Below are 26,609 nucleotides of genomic sequence, written 5' to 3' on the forward strand. Positions count from 1 at the left end.
TATTTATGTAATACCATATTCACATATGGTAATATTTCAATGCTATTCTCTCAGATTATCCCACCCTCTCCTTCCCCTACTGAGTCCAAAAATCTGCTCTTTACGTCTGTTTCCTTTGCTGCCCTGCACACAGGATTGTCAGTACCATCTTTCTAGATTCCATGTATGTGCATCAATATATGGTATGTGTCTTTCTCTTTCTGACTGACTTCACTCAGTATAATAGGCTCTAGGTTCATCCACCTCATTAGAACTGACTCAAACGTGTTCTTTTTTATACCTGAGTAATATTCCATTGTGTATATGTACCACAACTTCCTTAATCCATTCATCTACTGGTGGACATCTAGGTTGCCTCCATATCCTAGCTATTGTAAATAGTACTGCAATGAACATTGGGATACATGTATCTTTTTCAATTCTGGTTTCCTTAGGGTCGTGGGATTGCTGAGCTGTATGGTGGTTTTATTCCTAGTTTTTTAAGGAATCTCCACACTGTTCTCCATAGTGGTTGTATCAGTTTGCATTCCCACCAACAGTGTAAGCGGGTTCCCTTTTCTCCACACTCTCTCCAGCATTGATTGTTCGTAGACACTTTGATGATGGCCATTCTGACTGGTGTGAGATGATACCTCATTGTAGTTTTGATTTGCATTTCTCTGGTAATGAATGATGTTGAGCATCTTTCCATGTGTTTATTAGACATCACAGATAGATTCTTAAATGTACAAAAGAAAAGCAAAATATTAAAATAATTAGAGCTGTGAGATTCTGTTTCCATCTTTTAAAAATAAGACTAGGTTTTTAGGGAAGATATATTCACAGTGAGACTTCTTTTTAATTTTCTTTAACTTTAAATCTTGCCAGCATGTACAGTACTACTTTGAAGCTGTTCATCATTCTTAAAGAATACATTTTTATTTTTTACCTTATACGTCCTTAAGTAAACTAGGGTATGTATGTTTCTCTTAGACAACAAGAATATCCTGATGTTCACATTAAAAGACCCCACGGAGAAAGTCCTTAAACATTTACTCATATTCTCAGAGCTGCGTAGATCCTGCTTTTCACAGACTTGCTGTATTTCATTGATTCTAAGATACTTCTTAAAATTTTTATTTTAACATTTACTATTTTCCACTAAATTGTTGGAACTATCATTCTGATATTTAATATTTTATATCTTGGATTAACATAATTTTTATTTCCTTAAAGGCAACTTAATTCTTCTACCTAAATACTTCTAGAATTTTTATGTTTTATATTTAGCAAATATTTGTATTGTCTTCTCTTATTATTTATTTTTGGCTGCACTGCGTCTTTGTTGCTGTTCATGGGCTTTGTCTAGTTGTCACGAGGAGGGCTACTTTTGGTTGCAGTATTCAGGCTTCCTCTTGTGGTGGCTTCTCCTGTTGCAGAGCACAGGCACCAGCGCATGCAGGCTTCAGTAGCTGTGGCCCAAAGGCTCATTAGCTGGGGCTCACAGGGCCTAAAGCTCATGGGCTCAGTAGCTGTGGTGCATGGACTTTGTTGTTCCACGGCATGTGGAATCTTCCCGGACCAGGGATCGAAACCGTGTCCCTTGCATTGGCAGGCAGGTTCTTATCCACTGTGCCACCAAGGAAGTCCAATATTTAGCAAATATTTAATATTTAGCAAAACACTCCAAAATATAGTAGCTTAAAGATGCAATGAATTATTATTTGTCATGATCCACGGGGCAGGTAGACAGTTTCTTTGCTGGTTTCTTGTGGCATTGTTGCACAACTGCAATCAACTGGTTGGTCAGCTGGACTGAAAGATGCACAATGACCTTACTGGGGTATCTAGCAGTTGGTCCTGGCTGTAAGCTGTGGAGTCTCAGTTTTCTTCCATGCGGCCTCTTATTCTCCTATTAGATTAGACTGAATTATTTTCATAGCTGGGTTTCCTCTTAAGGACTAGGGTCCAGAACTCACAAAGCATCACTTCCATCATGTTCTGTTGGTCATTATAAGACACACCCAGATTGAAAGGGGAGGGAAATTGTTGAGACAATTGAAGAAATATGAATATGGTCTGGATATTAGATGTACTCCAGTTCAATTCAGTTGTTCAGTTGTGTCCGACTCTTTGCGACCCCATGAATCGCAGCACGCCAGGCCTCCCCGTCCATCACCAACTCCCAGAGTTCACTCAGACTCACGTCCATCCCATCCAGCCATCTCATCCTCTGTCGTCCCCTTCTCCTCCTGCCCCCAATCCATCCCAGCATCAGAGTCTTTTCCAATGAGTCAACTCTTCACATGAGGTGGTCAAAGTACTGGAGTTTCAGCTTTAGCATCATTCCTTCCAAAGAAATCCCAGGGCTGATCTCCTTCAGAATGGACTGGTTGGATCTCCTTGCAGTCCAAGGGACTCTCAGGAGTCTTCTCCAACACCACAGTTCAAAAGCATCAATTCTTCTGCGCTCAGCTTTCTTCACAGTCCAACTCTCACATCCATACATGACCTCTGGAAAAACCATAGCCTTGACTAGATGGACCTTTGTTGGCAAAGTAATATCTCTGCTTTTCAATGTGCTATCTAGGTAGGTCATAACTTTTCTTCCAAGGAGTAAGCGTCTTTTAATTTCATGGCTGCAATCACCATCTGCAGTGATTTTGTAGTATTAATCTTATTAAATGTGATGATGGAATTGTGGTCACCTTTTTTAAACAAAGAAGAAGAAAAGAGTATCAGATATACTCACTCAAGTAGGAGACTTCCCATTAAAATTAATGCAAAGCGGAAGGCAATGGAATAACATCTTTTAAATGCTGAGAGGAAAGAAATTGTTTCATTAAATTGTATGCATTAAATATGTACAGTTTTTTTGTAGTGATAATTATAGTGCAATAAAGTAGTTTAGAAAGAGATTATCAACCTGTAATTCGATATAAAAAATATTCTTCAAAAAAAAAAAGCAAAATAAAACATTTTCAAACCAATTAAAAAAAATGACAGACTCCATTGCCAGTAGACTTACACTCCAAGGAATGTTAAAACAAGTTCTTCACACTGAAGGAAAATAATACCAGATGGAAAATAGGATCTACACGAGAGTAGAGACTGCTATAGATGGTAATGATAAGAGTATATATAAAAGATAATTTCCCTGGTTTAAAATGTTATTTTTAAATAATAGACTATTTATTTATAATATATAGAAGTAAAATGTATGACAATAGCAGAAATAGCATAAAGAAAAATTGAATTATATTATTGCTAGTTCTTTACATTATGTATGACATAATATTTGAAAGTAAACTATGGTAAGTTAAGTTAAACATGCATTATAAATGATTATTTATAAGTTATAAACTTTAGGGAAACCATTTATAAAGAATTAAAGTAGATGAAACAATGTGATTTTAAAATGAAATACTTAAAAATACTCAACTACCGAAAGAAGGCTAAAAAAAGGGGGAAAAAAAGAACATAGAATAGAGAGAACGAATATTAGATTAATAGCAGTCTTGTAAAATTAAACCAAGTATGTTAAAAACTTACTTCAAATAGATATGGTCTAAACATCCCTGGTGGCTCAGTTGGTAAAGAATCTGCCTACCATTCAGGAGGCTTGGGTTCAATCCCTGGGTCAGGAAGATGCCCTGGAGAAGGAAATGGCAACCCACTCCAGTATTCCTGCCTGAAAAATCCCATGGACAGAGGAATCTGGCAGGCTATCGTCATGAAGTTGCGAGAGTGAGACATGACTTAGAGACTAAACAAGAAGACAACACCCCCATAAGAAGGCAGAAGTCATCAGGCCAGATGAAGAAGCAAGATCTAACTACATGCTATCTATAAGAAAAAGGTTTATATAAATCACAAATAGATCAGAGGTAAAAAAAATAAAAATGGGGCTCTGCCTCTTGTCATGGCAAAGTAGTTTCTATTTAACCAATCTTCCGCAGATAGCTATAAATTCTAGACAAAATATAAAAACAACTACCTAAGCATCCCAGAGAGTAACAAAAGCAGGCAGAATCTAGAAGGGAGCCAACATTTGGAAGAAGAGAACATCATTGGAGGAGTTTCAGACTTTTATGTTTTTTTTTCTTAAAGAGAGGCCACAGTGGAGAATAAAGCTCAGAAGCCCACAGAGCTTTTGCAAGGAATCATTCACGGTGAATGAAATCCAACATTACCATGTAGAAAAAAGAAAATGAGACTCATACACAAAAGATAAGCAGTGGATACTAACCCTAGGATGACCCAAATGTTGAAATTAGCAGACAAAAATTTTAAAGCAACTTTTATAACTATGCTCAGGGATGTATGCTTATAATGTATGAATATGCTTGTAATAAATGAGTATGCCTGTAACAAATGAACAAGTAGAAACTTCAAATAAGAGCCAAACAGCAAGGCAGCAGCTTGAGCACATGGTAAGGTTGTGGGGCTTATGGACAAAGTGAGCTGGAAAGCCCAGGAGCAGAGGGAGTCCAGGCCAAGTGTTAAGTTTAGCTCCTGATGCTTATTGTTAGAATCAATAATTTGCAATTGCAGGTTCACCTGATGCAGTCCTGTCCTCTTCATCCAATTTCTTAAGACTCCTCTCTGCTGTGAACCTCTCAAAAACATTAATATCCTAAGATCTAATTATTAAACCTTATGGGATAAATTGAGTCATTATTACAGAAATGTCAAGTTAACGCTGCTGCTGTTTCAAGGTCGAACAGTGGGTCTCTTTTCCACTAAAAGGTGTGATGATAACTAGAATACCAGGACTGTGCTTCTAAGGCCTGTGCCTTTAACTCTTACGTATAGTCACACTGATTGTGACAAGAGAAGGATCTATGAGCTTGGCTATAAAATGTCTGAGATTATTTTCTTCGGCTACAGGCACCAGTATGATAATGTTCAATAGTTGACCAACCCAATGCCTAGTGAAGTTAAGCAACTTATGTTGGATATTTTGCAGCCTCAGCAGCTTGGAAAATGCCGACTAAATAGGTATCAAATTGATTTCGTCTTTGAATAGAACTTTCCCTGGGTTCTCTGACCAAGCATTGCATGCCCTGCAAAAAACACTGAATGGTATCATTGCACCTAAGCATTTACCATAGCAACCAATCTGCCAGATATGATCATGTATGAGAGGAACTTCTTTCTCCTTCTTGAAGACATGTTGGAAAATAGCAGCTTAGCTGAAGAACAGAGGGACCATCATGGAGTTATTAATGGCTATACTCATTGTGTTGAAAGAAATCTTCAGCCTGACTTCCAAGACAAAAGGTAAATCTAGACAAACTAGTAAAAGAAGCATTTTGCTGATTTCAAAACTATGAGATTCAACTAAAGGATATCAGAAAAAAAGATGATATGATTTCCTTTTACAGCACTCTCCCTAATCCCCTGGAACAATGAGGAAGATATTATAAGCTATTTAACAAAGTGAAAATCTTTCGGTCATGTCCGACTCTGCAATCGCATGGACTGTAGCCATCCAGGCTCCTCTGTCCATGGGATTTCCCAGGCAAGAATACCAGAGTGGGTTGCCATTTCCTTCTCCAGGGGACCTTCCCAATCCAGGGATTGAACCCAGGTCTCCTGCATTGCAGGCAGATTCTTTACCATCTGAACCAGGCTTCCCAGGTTCTGCTGGAGGGAGAAGTCAAGCCAAACAATAGTGACCTGTGTTTGGTTAGCTAGTGAGATGGGTAGAAGAAACTCTGTTGAGACAGTTTGTCAAGAAGTATGTTATTTTGTTGAAACTTAATCAAGGCATCTGTAAATTAATGGACTGATTATGCTGGTAAGGTGTTTGCCACTCTGTTGTCAGAGTGGTTGGACCTCTTGAATGCTATATCCAATCTAATGGTAAGAAACAACATTATTCAAGAGGAAACATTTTGATAGTCATGCCAGAAGCAATAATAATCTTCACTGAATGACAGAAAAAAATTTAAAATGAAAAGTTCACTGCTGCTTGTTTCAAGATATAATAGAGCATGAAAACAAATCTTTGTGTTATTTGCTCACTTATTGTCTCACAGGTCACTGATGCTCTGCTTTAAAAAAAAAAAAAAGATCTTTTTGTCTCTGCTTTTCAGATTGTATAATTTCTATTGATCTGTTTTCAAGTTCTTTGTCCCTTTCTTCTTCTGTCTCCAATCTTCTCTTCAGCTCATCCAGTGACTATTTTTCTCATTACATATATTGTAGCTCTTTAGTTTCAGGATTTACATTTGACTTATAAAATAGCTTTCATTTCCCTAAAGTTCCCTGTTTTGTTTAGTTATTATTAAAATATTTTAATTTGTCTTTGAATATATACATATGTATTATTATATATATTTACCTTTTTAAATGTACTTTTCTGCAAACTCCAACATCTTGGTCATATAGAATTCTATCAACTGCTTTCTCTTTTGCCTTGAAAACTATCTTCTATGTCTTCACATACCTAGTAGTTTTCTATTACAATCTGGCTATTATGAATAATACATCTTAGAGTTTCTTTGTCTTTCTGCTAATCTTCCTTGAAGAGTATTAGTTTTTGTTCTACCAGGAAGTTAAGTTACTAGCTGATCCCCTCGAACTTGTTGAGGATTGGTTTACACTTTATAGGCATATTTATTTGCCCCTTTCTTTACAAAGATGGAGAAGCTCTATACAGTTAGCAAAAATAAGACCTGGAGCTGACTGTGGCTCAGATCATGAACTCCTTATTGCCAAATTCAGACTGAAATTGAAGAAAGTAGGGAAAACAACTAGACCATTCAGGTATGACCTAAATCAAATACAGTGGAGGTGACAAATAGATTCAAGGGATTAGATCTGATAGACAGAGTACCTGAAGAACTATGGACAGAGATTCTTGACATTGTACAGGAGGCAGTGATCAAGACCATCCCCAAGAAAAAGAAATACAAAAAGGCAAAATGGTTGTCTGAGAAGGCCTTACAAATAGCTGAGAAAAGAAGAGAAGCAAAAGGCAAAGGAGAAAAGGAGAGATATATCCATCTGAATGCAGAGTTCCAAAGAATAGCAAGGAGAGATAAGAAAGCCTTCCTAAGTCATCCATGCAAAGAAATAGAGGAAAACAATAGAATGGGAAAGACGAGAGATCTTTTCAAGATAATTAGAGATACCAAGGGAACATTTCATGCAAAGATGGGCACAATCAAAGACAGAAACAGAAGCAGAAGGTATTAAGAAGATGTGGCAAGAATACACAGAACTATACAAAAAAGATCTTCATGACCCAGATAACTACGATGGTGTGCTCACTCACCTAGAGCCAGACATCCTGGAATGCAACGTCAAGTGGGCCTTAGGAAGCATCACTATGAACAAAGCTAGTGGAGGTGATAGAATTCCAATTGAGCTATTTCAAATCCTAAAAGATGATGCTGTGAAAGTGCTGCACTCAATATGCCAGCAAATTTGGAAAACTCAGCAGTGGCCATAGGACTGGAAAAGGTCAGTTTTCATTCCAATCCCAAAGAAGGGCAAATGCCAAAGAATGTTCAAACTACTGCACAATTGCACTCATCTCACATGCTAGTAAAGTAATACTCAAAATTCTCCAAGCCAGGCTTCAACAGTACGTGAACCACGAACTTCCAGATGTTCAAGCTGGATTTAGAAAAGGCAGAGGAACCAGAGATCTAATTGCCAACATCCATTGGATCATAGAAAAAGCAAGAGAATTCCAGAAAAAGATCTACTCCTGCTTATTGATTATGCCAAAGCCTTTGACTGTGTAGATCACAACAAACTGGAAAATTCTGAAAGAGATGGGAATACCAGACCACCTGACCTGCCTCCTGAGAAATCTGTACACAGGTCAAGAAGCAACAGTTAGAATCCAACATGGAACAGACTGGTTCCAAATTGGGAAAGGAGTACATCAAGGCTGTATATTGTCACCCTGCTTATTTAACTTCTATGCAGAGTACATCATGAGAAACACTGGACTGGATGAAGCACAAGCTGGAATCAAGATTACTGGGAGAAATATCAGTAACCTCAGATATGCAGCCGACACCACACTTATGGCAGAAAGTGAAGAGGAACTGAAGAGCCTCTTGATGAAAGTGAAAGAGGAGAGTGAAAAAGTTGGCTTAAAACTCAACATTCAAAAAACTAAGATCATGGCATCGAGTCCCATCACTTCATGGCAAATAGATGGGGAAACAATGGAAACAGTGACAGACTTTATTTTTCTGGGCTCAAAAATCACTGCAGATGGTGACTGCAGCCATGAAATTAAAAGACGCTTGCTCCTTGGAAGAAAAGCTATGACCAACCTAGTGAAGTGAAGTGAAGTTGCTCAGTCATGTCCGACTCTGTGATCCTGTGGACTGTAGCCTACCAGGCTCCTCTGTCCATGGAATTTTCCAAGCAAGAGTACTGGAGTAGGTTGCCACTTCCTTCTCCAGGGGATCTTCTCCACCCAAGGATCGAACACAGGTCTCCTGCATTGTAAGCAGACGCTTTACCATCTGAGCCACTTGCATATTAAAAAGCAGAGACATTACTTTGCCAACAAAGGTCTGTCTAGGCAAAACTATGGTTTTTCCAGTAGTCATGTATGGATGTGAGAGTTGGACTATAAAGAAAGCTGAGTGCTGAAGAATTGATACTTTTGAACTGTGATGTTGGAGAAGACTCTTGAAAGTCTCTTAGACTGCAAGGAGATCCAACAAGTCTATGCTAAAGGAAATCAGTCCTGAATATTCATTGGAAAGATTGATGCTGAAGTTCTAATACTTTGGCCACTTGATGTGAAGAACTGACTCATTGTAAAAGACCCTGATGCTAGGAAATATTGAAGGTGGGAGAAGAAGGGGACAACAGAGGGTGAGATGGTTGGATGGCATCACTGACTCGATGGACAAGAGTTTGAGTAAGCTCTGGGAGTTGGTGAAGGACAGGGAAGCCTGGTGTGCTGCAGTCCATGGGGTCGCAAAGAGCTGAACACAACTGAGTGACTGAACACTACCTTGGTGTGTGCATGTGTGTTAAGTCACATCAGTTGTATCCGACTCTTTGCAACCCCATGGACTGTAGCCTGCTAGGCTCCTCTGTCCATGGGATTTCCTAGGCAAGAATTCTGGAGTGGGTTTCCATTTCCTTCTCCAAGGAATCTTCTCAACCCAGAAATCAAACCCACATCTCTTATGTCTCCTGGATTGGCAGGCATGTTCTTTACCAGTAGCGCCACCTGGGAAGGCCAATCTTTTAGTCCTGTGACATTGCCTTTTTTTCCAAGGCAAACTTTCCTTTGATAGAAAGCCCGAGGTGTCCACTGAATCTATTTAACTTGCTGAGAACAAACCTCCAAACTCTTCTGCTTTTTTTTTTTTCTTTCTGCTTTTACATTCTTTCCAGGTACTGTTTTCTGCTCAGCTCCTAGTAAACTCTCCCATGCATCAGCATTTTGAGAATTGGGTTGTGATTTGAATAGCATTTAAATGCAAATTATGGTCTTTCCTCTCCATACCCCAAATCCTCGCAAGGTTCCCTTGTCCTGGAATTTCTCTAACATAATTTTTTAGATGTTTTTGCAGCCTCTAACTTCATCCTCTAATACCTCAATCTGAAAACACTGGGCTTTTCAGCTCTGTGTGTGATCTGAGTGCTGCTGCTGCTGCTAAATCGCTCCAGTCGTGTCCGACTCTGTGCGATGCCATAGACGGCAGCCCACCAGGCTTCCCCATCCCTGGGATTCTCCAGGCAAGAACACTGGAGTGGGTTGCCATTTCTTTCTCCAATGCATGAAAGTGAAAAGTGAAAGTGAAGTCGCTCAGTCGTGTCTGACTCTTAGCGACCCCATGGACTGCAGCCCACCAGGCCCCTCCGTCCATGGGATTTTCCAGGCAAGAGTACTGGAGTGGGTTGCCATTGCCTTCTCCGATGTGATCTGAGTAGTGCTCAGTAAAATAGACTGGTAAACTTGATTTTCATGCAGTGAGTGGTTCCATTAAGGACTAGAACCTCCTTCAGTTTCTGCCTGCTTTTGATCACTTTCCAGTCCCTTCAAATGTAATTACGTGTGTGTATTTGTGTGCGTGTGTGCGCGTGCGCGCACACTGTCAAGAGTTTATTATTGTTATCTGAGACTTGGTCTGATATAAGCTACTTTCCATTACCAGAATCAGAACTCCTATTTGAGAATATACACTTAAACAAGTTTTAAGATGATTCTTTTATACTGTAACATTTGGGAGCTGCTGTCTTAGATAAACTTCTGTGTTTAACTTATCCTTTAAAAAGTCATCTTCACTGCCAAAAAGAATTTAAACTCCTTAGGTACATTAGTCACACTCGTTTAATGGTGAAAGTAAAGTCCTACAAACATAACTGTGTTCTTCCCTGCAATGTGTTTCTTGTTACTACATTTTCCCAAAGGGACTGGAACCTGTTTGTTAAAAATCAGAGCATGGTAGGAGAGTGGGAAGAATACAGTGTGGTCCTTGGTTGTTAGGTTTTAAATGTGATAATGCCTATGGTGCATGCACGAAGTCATTTCAGTTGTGTCTGACTCTTTGCGACCCTATGGACTGTAGCAAGCCAGGCTCCTCTGTCCATGGGATTCTCTAGGCAAGAATACTAGAGTGGGCTGCCATGACTTCTTCCAGGGGATCTTCCTGACCCAGGGATTGATCCCATGTAATGCCTATGGTACAGGTCCAATAATATCAAAATTGCCCTAGAAAATCTTATAAAATGGTGACAAAAATTTGTGTATGTAACTTGATACAATAATTTTTATGCACATTAAAGTTTGAGAACTACTGAGCTAGACAAAAAGGGTAATTGGAAAAAATTCTCTAAGCAAAGAGTAGACATTCAAATTATCCTGCTATCAAAATAACTACAAAATTAGGAGATATAAATGGAGGGGCAGGTAGAGAATTCTTAAAACTCCCGGTTTGTCTAGGGTGTGACTTCTCTTGTGTTTTAGTCTGTGAAGTGAAGTGAAAATTGCTCACCGTGTCCAATCTTTGTGACCCTTTAGAATTCTCCAGGCCAGAATACTGGAGTGGGTAGCCTTTCCCTTCTCCAGGGTATCTTCTGAACCCAGGGATCAAACCCAGGTTTCCCACACTGCAGGTAGATTCTTTACCAGCTGAGTCACAAGGGAAGCCCAAGAATACTGGAGTGGGTAGCCTTTCCCTTCTCCAGTGGATCTTCCCAACCCAGGAATCAAACTGGGGTCTCCTGCACTGCAGGTGTATTCTTTACCAACTGAGCTATCAGGGAAGCCCTTTAGGCTGTGACATACTGGCAACCAAAACTTAGCTCTGTTACTTACCAGCTATATAATCTTCAGCAATTCGCTTAACCTTTCTGAAACTTGGTTTCCTCATCTATAAAAGCTGGGAACCATTCTCTTGGAATATGAATGCCAAATTGCCTGGAACATTTCTTAGGATATTTCAGAAGAGAGGGTCCAGGACTTTCAATTTATCTGAGAGTATTCCGCAAGCTTTGTTCTCAAAAGACCCAGGCAAGCTCATTTCTGATTGGTTTAGATTCAATCTATATTCTCCCAAAACTTCTTAAAAATAATTTTATTTAGTTATTTCTTTTTGGCTGCTCTGGGTCTTCGTTGCTGCACGCGGGTTTTCTCTAGTTGCAGCAAGCAGGGGCTGCTTTCCGATTGTGGTGCTTGGGCTTCTCGTTGCAGTGGCGCCGCTGGTTTTAGAGCACAGGCTCTAGGGCATGAGAACTTGAGCAGCTGTGGGCTCAGCAGTTGTGGCTCCCGGGCCCCAGAGCACAGGCTCAATAGCTGTGGCACGTGGGCTTAGTTGCTCCACTGCATTTGGGATCTTCCCAGACCAGGGATCAAACCTGTGTCTCCTGCATTGGCAGGTGGACTTTTCACCACTGAACCACCAGGGAAGCCCCAATGCTTTGTTTTTAAAGGGAGCAACTTAAACACATGGTAACTTTTTGAAAACTTAGAGTTTCCTGCTCAGTTTCCCAAAAGAATGCAACTTGATGGATAATTTATAAGAGACTTGGGCAACAGAAGAATAACCATGATCATGACAATTACTCGTGGAAAAGGCTTAAAATAATGATTATAGAATGTCTAGCTCTGATATATACCACCTGCTATTCTGGAAAAAATCAGGGGCAGGTCTATAATTTCCATATAGGATACAGTGAGAGAGGACAATCCTGTGTGCCTTCAGGCAGGTGGGAGGCAGGGCCATGGAACTACACATACACATGGTAAAAAGATAAACTTGCCATAGCAAAAGTTGGAAGGAGTTTTTAGAGATTGTTGGGAAATAGGTTAGGCCCTGCCAAGGCTTCTCACTTTGTGCTTTCCTTGGAAACAATGGCAGCCAGAAAATTGTGGAGCAACATCTTTAAAATATGGCAAGAAAAAAATACTGCACACCTATAATTCTATGCCCAATGAAAATATCTTTGGAAAATGGAGATTAAAATAAAGAGATTTTCAGATATGCAGAAGCTGAAAGAATTTATCACCATCAGACCTGAGCTACAAAATATGTTTAAATTATTCAAGCAGAAGGAAAATAATACCAGGTGGAAGTATGGATCTACTGAAGAGTACCCGAAGTAGTAACTATGTGTGAAATAGCAAAGTCTTTTTCCCTTAGTATTTAAATCTCATTAAAAGATAATGGACTGTGTAAAACAAAGGCAATAAACATTTACTATGGAGATGATGATATTCTTAGAAGTAAAGCATATGATGACAATAGCATAAAGGCTAGAAAGCGAAGGGCTGGAAGTATGCATTTGTGAGGTTCTTATACTACACATAAAGTGGTATATCATTGGAAAATAAACTGCAGTAAGTTAAATGTTAAATCAGCTACTGAAATAACACAACAAAAATTATAGCTAAGAAAGCCAAAAGAAGGAGATAAAACGGAATCATAGAGAATGCTCATTTAGTCCAAAAGAAGACCAAAAGAGGGAAAGGGGAACAAAGGAGCAGTCTCAGATAAAATACAAACGGTAAGATGGTCAATTTAGCCCCAACAATAGCGATAATCACATTAAATGCAATTGCTCTAAATACTGCAATTAAAGGCAAAAATCGTGGCGTTGGACTAAAAGGAAGACTCAACTATATGCTGCTTACAAGAAACCACAAAACTATAAAGGCTAAAAGTAAAAGAAGGAAAATAGATGTATGATGCTAAGACTAATCAAAGTAAAGCCATAGTAATATCAGAAAAAGAAGAGATCAGAACACGGAATAATACCAGAGATTTAAAACGTTCAATTCATAAGGGTAAAATGTCGAATTCAAGAGGACACAACAATCCAAAATCCAAAATTTTTTGAACCTAATAACACAGCTTCAAAATGAAGCAAGAGCTGATAGACCTGTAAGGAGAAACCCCCCAATTTTATAGTTGAAGATTTCAATACTGCTGTCTTAATAATTGATAGAACAAGAAGCTGCAGTAACAGTAAGAACACAGAAGATTTAAATAATACCATGAAGCACATTGACCTAATTGACTTTTATAGAACACTCCACTCACCTTTAACAGAGTAAACATTCTTTTCAAATGTACTCAGAGATTTGCCAAGAGAAGTCATATTCTGAGCCATTAAACATCTCAATAAAAACAATTCGAGTCACACAAAGGAAGTACACTACTTTGATCACAGTCAAATCAAGAGTACACAGAATCACAGCAGATCACAGGAGAAATCAGCAAGAGCAAGATTGCTGGGAAATCCTTAAATGTTTGGACATTAAAGAACATTAATCTATGTAACCCAAGAGTCAAAGAAGGGTTCAAAACAGAAATTAGAAAATATTTTAACTGATTTGAATAATGAAAGAAGAAACACAGCCTATCAAAATGTATAGGATACAGCTAAAGCAGTGCTTATAAAGGAAATTTGTACTACTAAATGCCCATTTAGAAAAGAAGCTCTCTATACTGGGCTGAATTGTGACTTCCAAAAAGATAATGTTCACATCCTAGTCTCAAGAACTTGTGAGCATTACCTTATTTGGAAAAAGAATCTTTGCAGATATAATTAAGGATCTTGAGATGCTGCTGCTACTGCTAAGTCACATCAGTCGTGTCCGACTCTTGTGCGATCCCATAGACGGCAGCCCACAGGATATCATTATTTGGGTAGGTTCTGAATGCCATTATAAGCATCTTTATAACAGAGGAGCAAAGAGAAGCACATTCAGAGGAGAAGTCCATCTGAAACAGAGACAAAGATCAAAGTAATATATTCAGAAGCCAAGGAATGCCAGCAGTCATCAGGAGTTTGAAGAGGCAAGGAACGGGATCTACCCTAGAAACCCTAGAAAGAACACAAACCTGCGAACCCCTTGATTTCAGACTTCTGGTCTGCAGCACTGTGAGAGTAAAAATTTTTATTCTTTTAAGCCTCCAAGTTTGTGGTAATTTTTTTACAGCAACAAGAGGAAACTAATATAGTCTCAAATTAGTGACCTCATTTTCCATGTTAAGAAACTGGAAGCACACTGTTAGCAGAATAAAAGAAAGAAGAGAACAAATCATTGAAATGGGAAACACAAAATCAATATAAGGAAATCAATGAACCCAAGAGTAGAGTCTTTGAGGAGATCAGTAAAATTGATAGACTCCTCAAAAAAGAGAGATGGAGGGAAGACACAAGTTACCAATAACAATAAAAGAGGAGATGACATAACTATAAACCCCACAGATATTAAAAGGATAATAAGGAAATAGCTTATATGAATAATTTTACTTAAGAAACTTATATGAAATGGATACATTCACTGAAAGACACAAACTGCCAAACAAAGATCATTCAAGAAGAAATAGGTAATTTGCATATCTGTTTTTATAATACACATATATAATCTTCCCACAAAGGAAGTTTCAGGCCAGATGACATCACTGGTGATGTCTACCAAACATTCAAGCATTTGAGGATGACATACAAGTTCTTCACAAATTCTTCCGGAAAACTGAAGATGAAGGAGTATTTTTCAACTTGTTCTGTTTAGCCAGCCTCTGAAATTAAAAATAGACAAAAGCATTACAAGGAAACTATAGATTAACATGCTCATGAACATAGATACAAAAGTTCTTAAGTAACATTTAGCAAATTAAATACAGCAACGTATAAAATGGGTTAACAAATGATGACCAAGTAGAATTTATCATAGAAAGGCAAGATTGGGTTAACATTCAGAGATCAATTAATGTAATGCAACAGATTAACAGACCAAAAGTGAAAAGTCAATGGTCTTATCTCAAGAGATACAGTAAAAGCACTGGACAAAATCCAGCATCCTTTCCTGACATAAACTCTCCAGCAAACAAGAACAGAAAAGAACTCCTTTAAACTGTTGAATGGCACCTACCTACAGCCTATGGCTAACATCATGCTCATTGATGAAAGATGTCATTTTGACATCTCACCCAGCTATTCCACTCCTACCTATTTACCTGAGACAAATGAAAACATCATGTATAACATAAATGTTCATAGTATCTTTTTTGTAATAGCCCCAAATTGGAAATAACCCAGATGTCCATCCATAGGTGAATAGATAAAGCACATTTGGTATATCCATATGATTATTACTCAGCAATGGTAACAACAATAACAATAATAATAAACTAACCTACAGATGCATATAGCAACATTGATGAATCTCAAAATAATTACACAAAGTGAAAAAAGCCAGATAAGAGAGACTGCATACTGTTTGGTTCCATTTATATGTAATTCTAGAGAATGATAACTAACCTGTAGGGACCGAAAGCCACTAGTCAGCTTGCCTAGTCATCAATATGAGAACAGGGAGGAGTAAAAGAGAAGGCTTACTCTAAGAGTCATGAGAAACTTTGAGGGTGTTATACATGTTTATTATCTTGTCATCATGGTTCCATCGGTGTGCACATACATCAAGACATCTAATTTTACACTGTATACATGTGCAGTTTATTGTTATACCTCATAAAACCATATAAAATGACTAAGACTGTGAAAAGTTTAGAGAGAGTAGAATGTGAAGGGGCAGGTAGTAGGCAGAAAGGAAGTAGTCTGGAGAGAGAGGCTGGCCTCTGTCCTGTGGACAGGTGTATGGCGTAGACTGTGGTGCAGTGCCATGCTAAGTCACCAGCTCTTTGTGACTGTACAGACTATAGCCCACCAGGCTCTTCTGTCCATGGGATTCTCCAGTCAAGAATGCTGGAGTGGGTGACTGTGCCCTCCTCCAGGGGATCCTCCCAACCCAGGGATCGAACCCATACCTCATGACTCCTGCACTGGCAGGTTGGTTCGTTACCACTAGCACTACCTGGGGAGCCCATGAGTAGACCAGAGAGAACTTAAACAGATTAGAGAGCTTAATGGTAGAGACAAGAGCTAAGTGATTCGGCAGTAGATGATGAACCCTGTTGAGGAAGGCAGTGAAAGGAGAGGAGAACTGGTAATGAAGAAGTGGGGCTGGATCTGAGAGACGCTTCTGATATGGAATTGATATAGCTTTATGACCCATTGGATAAGGGAGAGGAAAAGGTACATATTCGGATATCTGGCTTGGAAGCTGCTTTAGACTGAATTTTGTTCCCCTAAATTCACATGTTGAAACACTGACCTTCGATGTGACTACATCTAGAGATAGGGTATTTAGGAGGTAATTGGCAGTGGCAACCCACTCCAGTACTCTTGCCTGGAAAATTCCATGGACGGAGGAGTCTGGTGGGCTGCAGTCCATGGGGTCGCTAAGAGTCAGACATGACTGAGCGACTTCACTTTCACTTTTCACTTTCGCGCATTGGAAAAGGAAATGCAACCCACTCCAGTGTTCTTGCCTGGAGAATCCCAGGGATGGGGGAGCCTGGTGGGCTGCCATCTATGGGGTCGCACAGAGTCGGACACGACTAAAGTGACTTAGCAGCAGCAGCAGCATGTTAACTAAGGTGGGGCCCTGACCCCATAGAACTATAGCCTTCTAAGATGAGGAATAAATAGAAATTTCTCTCCATCATGTGAGGACCTGGTGAGAAGGAACTGGATGCAAGCCAGGAAGAGTCTTCCCCTGAAACTGAACTCTGCAGAACCTTGATCTTGAACTTTCCAGCTTCTAGAACTGTGAGGAAATTAATTTCTGTTGTTGAAGCCAGTCAGTCTATGGTATTTGTTATGGCAGCCCAAGAAGACTAACACAAGCTTTTAGGGGGTTGTGAGCCCGAGGGGGGGAGCGGTGCAGATATGTTCATACTGGTCACCTAAATCAAGAACACAGAAGGTGAAGCAAGTTGGCGCAGTTATGAGTTCAGACTGGGATATGTATTCACATGAGGACATAAACCATTTAAGATATAGGCCTGAAGCTCTGGAGAGAGATTGGCTAGAGGTACATATTAAGGATGGGCTTCTCAGGTGGAGCTAGTGGTAAAGAATACACCTGTCAATGCAGGAGACATAAGAGACATGGGCTCGATCCCTGGATTGGGAAGATCCTCTGGAGGAGGGTACAGCAACCCACTCTGGTATTGTTGCCTGGAGAATCCCATGGACTGGTGGGCTACAGTCCATAGGGTTACAAAGAGTCGGACATGACTGAAGCAACTTAGCACATGCTAAGTCACTGCTAAGTCACTTCAGTTGTGTCCGACTCTGTGCGACCCCATAGACGGCAGCCCACCAGGCTTCCCTGTCCCTGGGATTCTCCAGGCAAGAACACTGGAGTGGGTTGCCATTTCCTTCTCCAATGCATGAAAGTGAAAAGTGAAAGTGAAGTCGCTCAGTCGTGTCCGACCCTCAGCGACCCCATGGACTGCAGCCTTCCAGGCTCCTCCATCCATGGGATTTTCCAGGCAAGAGTACTGGAGTGGGGTGCCACTGCCTTCTCTGAACTTAGCACATAGCAGGCACGTATTTAGGAACCATCAGCAATCGGTGGCAGTTGCAACCATAGAGATGGGTATACAGTAGGAGCAGAAAGGCCAACAAGGGAGAGGAAATGGCCAGACAGAGGAGTATAACAAGGACTGAGTGGTGACTCTAAAGCCAATGAGATAATTTTGAAAAGAGTTAACACTAACAAATGCTACAGCACACAGGACATATTTCTGGGGGCATGTTAAGTGTCTGGCATGACCCTTTTAAAATCAAGGACCCTACAGTCTAGCTGAAAAAGAGAACAAAAATGCATATGAAACAATTAGGGAATCATTCAACTAGGGTAAATTGTCTTAGTGTAACAGAGAAGTCCAATAAAGGTTCGTCCATTTATTCTACAAACATGTTGAGCTCCTACTGTGTGTCTGACTTTAGCTTTTGGATGAGGCAGTTGGGCTTTTTATTAATAAAAAGAAGGGCATGACTGAGTTACAGAGGTGTGAATAATGATACCCTGGATAAATGGAAAAAACGAAAGCAGAGTAATTTAGGTACACAGGGAGTGATGGAGAGGATCCAGTCTTGACAAGAGTCCAAGGAGAGGAGAATAATAGGGGAGAAAGCCTGGCTGGCTGAGTTGGTGTCAGATATTAGAAAGCTGGGGAGGGGAAGTGCCCACCCTAGTATAGCTTGTCTCAGAAGGATTCTTGCTCCAGTATTTTTTAGGCACTAAGCCCCTGGTGCCTAAGCACCTGTTGCTGCACACTAAGCTGCAACAGCCAGTAGGGCCACTGCTTTCTACAGGTTTCAGACATGCAGAAACTTAAAGCCTCTTCACTGGCCACCAAATATGTATCCAACTGCTGTCGTGCATGGAGGGGGAGTTTTCATAACGAGCTTCCCAGGCAAAACTTAATAAGAAGAGGGCTTTTTGTATCAAAGTGCCTTCCATGGTTCTTTGAAATAGTGGGTGCATTGAGACTGGGTGATCCCAAGAGTCGTTTTTAACCTATATTGCAACGGCTTTGGCAACCAGACATGTGGTCAGATAGATAATACAGTGGATAGTTAGGTAGACAAATTCGTGGCGGACCAACCACTATCAGTCTCTGGACACGACCAGTCAGTCTTGTTGGGCGGAACTATCCACAGTAACAAAGCATCCACAGTAACAAAGCGTCCCCAGGCCAGCCCTAAGGATACAGTTCCTCCGATGGACGGAAGAGGGCGCTGCGGATCGTCTCGGTCTGCTACTGTCAGAGACAGACCTAGAGTCCTGGGCGCGAAGGGGAAGACCGCGTGGTCAGGTCCCAGAAAAACCCAGGGCTGCGGACGTCTCCCCAAGAGCGCCTGGGGTTGGTGCTTCGGCTCCCCGAAACTGCCTGAGCCAAGTGTTGGGGGCGGGGAAATGGTGGGAGGTTGGAGAGGAGAAAGGACCAGAGGAAGGAATCCCAGCGCTGCTGGTGACTCCGCGGGAAACGCGAATGCTCAAAGCCAAAGGGAAAACACCGCTGGGGCTGCGGTTTGGTTGGGAGACAGAAGGTGGAAAATGCTGCGGGTTTCGGCCTTCTAAAGCTGAATGCGGCTGCATACGGGGTCTGGGGGCGAATCAGCGGTGCCGCCATGAGGATCCTTCCCGAATCTTTCTGGTCTCAGCAGCAACTGCAAAACTTTGCTTCGAGCTGCCCGCGCCCCAGAGCGATTCCGCTAGTGTCCCTCTCCCTACTAAGGGAAGCTTAATAGGGGACTTCCCGTGTCGGTCCAGAGTGTGGTGGGATCACCACCATCCTCTCTCTCTGCCTGTTCAGAGGCCTTTAAAGAGTAACGAAGAAATGGGAAGAAACGGAAGCCGCTTCGATGTGGAGCTCAGGCTCGCTCCTGAGTCTACTCCTGCGCGCCCTGCATCGGCTTTGCGGAGTCTCCGAGCAGCTGCAGGCCCGCGCCCCCCACATCCCACCCACAGCATCTCGATTTTCCTCCTTTCAAAGGGTACTGCTAGCGCTGGGTACCACCCCCCCCATCCCCCACCCCCTCCACCTCTGCTTTCTAAAGTGAAAGTGAAGTCGCTCAGTCATGTCCGACTCTTAGTGACCCCATGGACTGCAGCCCACCAGGCTCCTCCGTCCATGGGATTTTCCAGGCAAGAGTACTGGAGTGGGGTGCCATTGCTTTGTAAACCAGACCCCAAATTCTCTCCTTACCCCAGACTCCTTCCCGCCAGGGGGCGCCCCCGGAGTTAGTGGCGAGGTCAGGGGCTCTGACATAAATTGAATCTAGGCTTGAATTGTGTGACAGGAACATAAGACGGTTTCAAGACCACTGGTGTCGACTTCAGGAGGGCCAGATCTGACAGGAGAGGTTTCTCTGACACCAAAGACCTGAGGGTGGAAGTCTCCTTTTCTCCTGGCAGGTGCAGGCCTTCACGGGCGCAAACCCGCCTCCCATTCCCACCCCAGAAGGCCGAGTGGTATGCAGGGAAGGGCTGCACAGGAACCTCGCCAGGACGTCCTAGGGTTATCCACCTCCTCTGTCCTCACGACCTGCCCAAAGGCCACTGTTGAAGAGAGCCTTCCCTAAAAGAAGGCTACCCTCAGAGACCCTAGATGGTCAAGGCGAGATGGAAAGCAATAGAGAAATCTCCAGATTTCTTCCTCACCCGGAGTCTGCGAAATCCTCCTGCGGAAAGCCGCCGGACTGCCGCGCCGTGGGGCTTTGCGCAGATTCTCCAGAGGTTCTCGATTGTAGTGCCTGGGGAAACGGGGCAGAGGGGCCCTATGAGATCCTTCAGGGAAAGGAAGACGCACCCCCCCCCCCCACCCGCCTCAAGGGGCTCCTGATCCTCTCTCGGTTCCTTGCACCTCCGAGTTGGAGACCAGCGACCCCCAGCGCTCGGCTGCCTTCCTACTTTCTGCTCCCTGGGCGGGGTTGCCTCGACGGCACCCGGGAACCCAGCTCAGCCTGACTCGGGAGTCTGCGCCTGGCTAAGGAAGACTCGCCCGCCTCGGGTCTGGGCTCGGGAGCAGACGAGGGGTCGAGAGCTTCATGCCAAGAGACTGTTTCTAGAAACCCAAGACTCAGAACCAGAAGTAATAACTCCTTCCGTGTGCCAGCGAGTTTTACAGTTTACAAACTCACGTGCATGCCTAGCACAACCCGAGAGCTACATTGGACAGGTTATGACCATTTTTGCAGCTCAGGAACCAGGTGCTAAAATGCTTTATTTCCTTAATTGAACATTTTTTGAGGCACTGAACGACTGGAGGATAAATAAAGCAAGGACTTGCCCTGGGGGGGGGGGGGTGGGGAGCTGAAAACAACACCCTAGCTTATTTTGGCCCTGAGGGTAAAGGCTCCAGACGTCCACAAGAGCCATACCACATGGCTGAAAAGTGGCAAAACGGGCTAAAACCAGGACTTCTGAGTTTATATTCCAGAGCTTTGCCCACGCCCCTGAGCGCTTCAAGATCGAGAAATGGTGCAGACACACGCACATAAACCTTCCTTACAACTCTATCTCGGTGGAAGCCGGAAGTAACATTTGTCACAAAGTAACTACATATTATTTGAGGGATTTGTTAATTTGTAAACTCTTGTAGGTAGGAACCGCATCTAGCTGATTTAAGGCTGGATTTTCCAACGTAGCAGGGAATCTGGGACAGAGCCCACACTCAATAAATTTATTTGTTGAATGAATCACAAATTGCAGTAACTCGGGGCAAAATAATCCGGAATAAGCCCGACCAGGAAAGAGGGTCTCTCCCTGCCCTAGGGAAGCCGGAAGGACCATGAAGGGAATTAGAAAACTGGGGGAGGGGAGAAGATAGGCTTTCCTATTTCATCACCCCCAACCTGGTGAGAGCTATAGAGCCGGTGTTAGCCTTCTGTATGAGCCCTCTGTCCTAAGTTCTCAAAGAAGTGGTGCAAGAGTGAAAGAAGGGCGTTTCTCTTCGGCCAGGCGGCTGGTGAGCAAAGACCGATGGCAATTTCGCGAGTCCCCGGCCCGGCCTGGGCCTGCACCCCCAGGGCTCCTAGATACCGGTCTGAGCCGCAGGCAGCAAAGCAGAACGTGGTGGAGATTGAGGCGGATACCGGCGGCCGCCCCAGGGAAAACTCCTTGAGAAAGGCCTGAGATCCGCTTGCTCTAAGCCTGCCCCACCGCCCCACCTTGGCTGAAAGATAAGGGAAGATGAGCGGGCCCTACATGGTGAACTCGGGTTCCCAAATATCCCCTAAAGAAACTGCTGGCGTAACTGCGATCCGCCCTGTTTAAGATAAGTCGGGGGAGTGGGGAGGCCGACTAAAAGAGAACCCTCTGGTCAGAAAGAGGCACTGGGGCCAGGTGAGGGACTCTCAAGGCTTTCACTTGGACCAGCCCGGAGATAAGGATATCCGCCTTTTCCCCACAAGACGGCTTATTCTTGGCAGCGAAGCGCCTCTGGGGAAAGGTGCGGAGGTAGGGGTGTGTGTGTGTGTGTGTGTGTGTAGGGGTGTGTGTGTGTGTGTGTATGTGTGTGTCTGTGTGTAGGGGCAGAAGAAGCAGGTTCCTCAAGATGCTGCGATGGCCCAGGCCAAGTCGAGACAAGAACTGGTGCCAGCCCGCAGCAGCACAATCTCGGCTGCGGCAGAGAGGGGGCGGGGAACAGGGACCCTTACCCTCCACTCCCTCCCTCGAGCTCCCGCTTCCGCTCTGTGCCCAAACCCAACGCTAGCCAGCTACCTAAGTGGATCCGAGTCCTTTCCCTACGGTAAGCTTGGGGTGGGGGCGGGGAGCTGTCAGCCACGTGCCTGCTTCGGAGCTGAAAGCTGCGAGGGGACGAAGGCCGAGGAGGCATGGCTCAAGGACTGCGGAAGATTCACCCAGCTAGTACTTTCATGTGCCCTGTCTTACTTGGATCTTTAAAAAAAACCTGGTGAAGAATGACCTCCATTTCTAAATGGCATTGAAACAGGAGAGACTACAACGTGTACACCTAGTGTTTCTTACATTTAGTAATAATATAAAACAGTGGAGAGGGAGGAGAGAAGACTCGAGACTCAGAAGCCCTTCCCACCTTGGCATGAAGACCCTAGTTGAGGCGCAGGCCCAGGGCTGGCGGCTGGCCTGCATACAAGACCTATATTCAGTTTTGTCTGCTGTCTACAGTGTTGTCTTCTGTCCTTTCACTTGGACCCAGCGTCATCCTCTTCCCTCCTTGCTCCCTGGACTTAGGCATCACTTTGACCAAGGTGTCCTCGATGGGAGTCTGAGTCCTTCTTGAGAGCGCCCCCCTGAGAAGTCTCCTGGTGGGAAGGGCAATGAGCCGATCTGGCACCCGTCTTTCGAAGCATAACTGAAGAGTGCTGTCTCGACCCTCAATCTCCTGCTTGCCTGCCCCAAAGCGGCCAAGGGGGCTGGGAAACATGGCCCTGTGTGGTAGGCAGGAGAGGGGGTGCCCTGAGCTTTCTCTCCCCTCTTAATGAATAAGGTGGCGAGGAAACTGAATGTTAGCATGTAAGTTGGCTTTGTATTGAGGGAGTGCAGTTCTAAAGGGGAGGATTGAAATCTTGAAATAAAAAGCCAATAAACAAGTTTCCTTAGTACAATTGCTATTAATGGAAAAGGCATCTAACCTGCTGAATTAAATCATTCAAAGGCGCTTTTTCATCATCAGGAGCTACTCTACAAGGAAGGAAAAGAAAATATGAAAACAAAAACCCAAATCGAGAAGCCTCCTTAACCGGCCCCCGCGGTGTCTTGGCTGCCCCTGCCCGACCGGGGAGCGCTCCGCCCTCCCAACCCCTAGCGCGGAGAAGGAGGCTGAAACAGCCAAAGAGAAAAGAAAACAGAATAAAAACAAAACGTTTAAAATCCAAGAGGAAAAGTCGGAGCGGGTCTCAGGATCTGCACGGCGGAGGGCTCGGCTCCGTGGTCCACTCTGCTGGAGGCCGGGGCCTGGCCGGAGCCGCGCGGCGGATGCCTCCGGCCGCCAGCCCGCTCGGAAAGCGCAGCCTACAGCTCCTCCTCTCCAGGCGCCCAAGGACCCTCAAGGCGCGGGGCTCACACTTGAAGCCTGGGAACGCGCAGACAGGAAACCCACTTCCTCCTAAGCAGTTTCTTGCTAGCCGGCTGAGAGGCGCCAATTGAAACAGAATGATCCTCATCTACTAATATCCAGCGTGGCCACAAAGCGACTGGCCATTTACGCCGCCACTTTAAACAAAGATATTTGGTTATTCCCGGGAAGCAAGTGCACTTTTGCATGGCTGAGCTCCGGGTGGAGGCAAGCCTCAGCCCAGCCTCCCGCCAGCGGGGCTGCTCACGCCGGGGGATTCGCCCCCTCCCGGCCGGCTAGTCCAGCCGGGGTTCAGGCTCAGTCCCACCCGGCAACAGGCGAGCCGGTTCTCACGCCGCTCCCTGCCCGAGGCCTCCCTGAAGCACTGAGTGGGAAAAACAGTGTGACCCCGGGCTGGGGTGCTGGGCTGTGATGTCCTCGGAAAGTCACCTCCCGTCCCAGACCTCCCCGTGTCTGGACGATGGGCGAGGGTCGGGGACACCAGGTTTGTTCGAGGTGGAGCAACTTCAGCGATGTCCCTTCGCATGAATTCCCGCAGGTTCTCAGCTCGGGCGGCCAGCGGTGGGTCCTTGCCTTAGCTGGGGGTGGGGGTGGGGAAGCATAGCCGTGTGGGGGTTGGGGGGCGGGGTGGGCATGAGGCCGAAGGCCCTGGGCCTCTGAGAAGACCCTGAGCTGGGGGGAAGGGGGTGGCGCGGGGATCTGGGACAGCCTGTCGCCGGCAGCCGATCCCCTCTTGCTCAGCGCCCCCTCCACCCGCTGGGATTCTCTCTCGGGTAGTGGGGAAAGGGGGCGGGGAGCAGAGGTGTCCTTCTGACGGCGGCAGAAGAGGCAGACAGACTGACAGACAAGCAGACCAACAGTGCGGCCCCGGGGTGCGGCCCCTGACTCCCGAGCTCCTTTGGCGGCGACTGGGGCTCGGCGCCGCGAAGCCAGATGTGGTCCGGAGGCAGTGGGAAGGCGCGGGGCTGGGAGGCCGCGGCGGGAGGGAGGAGCGGCCCCGGCAGGCTCAGGTGAAACCCCTACCCCGTCCTCGGCCCACTCCCTGTCCCCGCCCCGGGAGCCCCGACCGAATGGGAAAGTGGTTCACTTTGTAACTCCGCAAGTTGGTTGCAAAGCAGCATTCACCTTCCTTCCTCCCCAGCAGCCCTCCTCCTCCTCGGCTACTCCCCATCCCACCTCTTGCCCTCCCCTCTCTCGGTTCCCTCCTCCTTTTCCTCCCCCCCTCCGCACCCCCCCTCCCGCGCGCCAGCGTACCCCACAAAAATGAGGGTAGGGGGTCCGGGGGAGAAATGCTTTGGGTCGCGTCTCTGCCTCTCTCTCTCTCTCTCTGTCTCTCTCTCCCTCTTTGAGACCTAAAAATCCTAACAAGTGAAACTTAAAGGTGTTTACCTTGTCATCAGCATGTAAGCTAATTATCTCGGGCAAGATGTAGGCTTCTATTGTCTTGTTGCTTTAGCGCTTACGCCCCGCCTCTGGTGGCTGCCTAAAACCTGGCGCCGGGCTAAAACAAACGCGAGGCAGCCCCCGAGCCTCCACTCAAGCCAATTAAGGCGGACTCGGTCCACTCGGTTACGTGTACATCCAACAAGATCGGCGTTAAGGTAACACCAGAATATTTGGCAAAGGGAGAAAAAAAAAAAAAAGCAGCGAGGCTTCGCCTTCCCCCTCTCCCTTTTTTTTCCTCCTCTTCCTTCCTCCTCCAGCCGCCGCCGAATCATGTCGATGAGTCCAAAGCACACGACTCCGTTCTCAGTGTCTGACATCTTGAGTCCCCTGGAGGAAAGCTACAAGAAAGTGGGCATGGAGGGCGGCGGCCTCGGGGCTCCGCTGGCGGCTTACAGGCAGGGCCAGGCGGCACCGCCGGCCGCGGCCATGCAGCAGCACGCCGTGGGGCACCACGGCGCAGTCACCGCCGCCTACCACATGACGGCGGCGGCGGTGCCCCAGCTCTCGCACTCCGCCGTGGGGGGCTACTGCAACGGCAACCTGGGCAACATGAGCGAGCTGCCGCCGTACCAGGACACCATGCGGAACAGCGCCTCGGGCCCCGGATGGTACGGCGCCAACCCAGACCCGCGCTTCCCCGCCAGTAAGTGAGGCCGCCCCACCGCGGGGCCGCGGGTTGAGCGCAGGAGGCGCGGGGAAGACCCGCCGGGAAGGCGCGGCGCCTGCCGGCTGCGCGCTGGGCATCAGGGGTGGGCGGCCGGGCAGTGGCGCCAGGGAGTCGGGTGTAGGAGCTGGGGAGTCTGCCCTGGTTGAGCTGAGGGGTCCAAGAAGAGGGACTCGGTAGCCCTGGAGTCCTGAGGGCAGGAGCTGGTATTTGGCGTTTGCCAGATGCGGCCAATTGTCCGCTCTGGTCCGGCGCGGGAGAGCGCGGAGGCAGGCGTCCCCCCAGCGAAGAGAACCGGGATGAGCAGAACTCGGAGGGGCGCGGCCTGGCCGGGAGGGAGGGTGCCCTGCTGGGACGAGCTCAGGCCCCGGGCCTGGCCCACTCTCCAGGCTAGACAGGTGGGAGGGCGCGCGGCTCCAGACGGGTTTCTAAATGGGCCGAGCCAGTGCCCTCACCGGGCTGACAGGAGACAGCGGCCAAGGCACAATGAGTCTGGGGTCTCAAGCTTTCGAAAGTGAACACCTCCCTCTCCCAAGCTCCCAAAGCTGGGTGTCTACCGTTAGACCCCGGCTCCTGATCTGAGCCCAATTTGCTGC

The 26,609-nt window shown here is 45.3% G+C and overlaps 1 protein-coding gene and 1 long non-coding RNA gene across 5 annotated transcripts in view; one reads left to right on the forward strand and one right to left on the reverse strand.

Annotated features, from left to right (window-relative positions):
- Positions 1 to 25,372, reverse strand: LOC147349235 (uncharacterized). 3 transcript variants are annotated; one of them, XR_015150327.1, is made up of 3 exons: positions 25,293 to 25,372; positions 14,933 to 15,005; positions 1 to 2,687 (listed from the first exon to the last, which is right to left on the reverse strand). It is a non-coding gene; the product is annotated as an uncharacterized LOC147349235 (long non-coding RNA). The 3 variants fall into 3 exon arrangements; XR_015150325.1 differs by lacking the exon at positions 1 to 2,687 and having other exon boundaries at positions 14,715 to 15,005; XR_015150326.1 differs by lacking the exons at positions 1 to 2,687; positions 25,293 to 25,372 and adding an exon at positions 20,507 to 20,592 and having other exon boundaries at positions 14,715 to 15,005.
- The window catches only part of NKX2-1 (NK2 homeobox 1), a 6,103-nt gene continuing 1,936 nt past the window's right edge, over positions 22,443 to 26,609 (forward strand). The window contains exons 1-2 of one of the 2 annotated variants that reach the window (XM_086365221.1): positions 22,443 to 24,913; positions 25,607 to 25,992. In XM_086365221.1, coding sequence (XP_086221347.1) covers positions 24,837 to 24,913; positions 25,607 to 25,992 — 463 coding nt within the window. In that variant the 5' untranslated portion in view covers positions 22,443 to 24,836. The other variant, XM_086365220.1, reaches the window with a different exon arrangement.

Source organism: Bos grunniens, chromosome 21, assembly GCF_055505025.1.
Source record: "Bos grunniens cultivar Pamir isolate PY7600 chromosome 21, Bosgru_T2T1.0, whole genome shotgun sequence".
Lineage (NCBI taxonomy): Eukaryota > Metazoa > Chordata > Mammalia > Artiodactyla > Bovidae > Bos > Bos grunniens.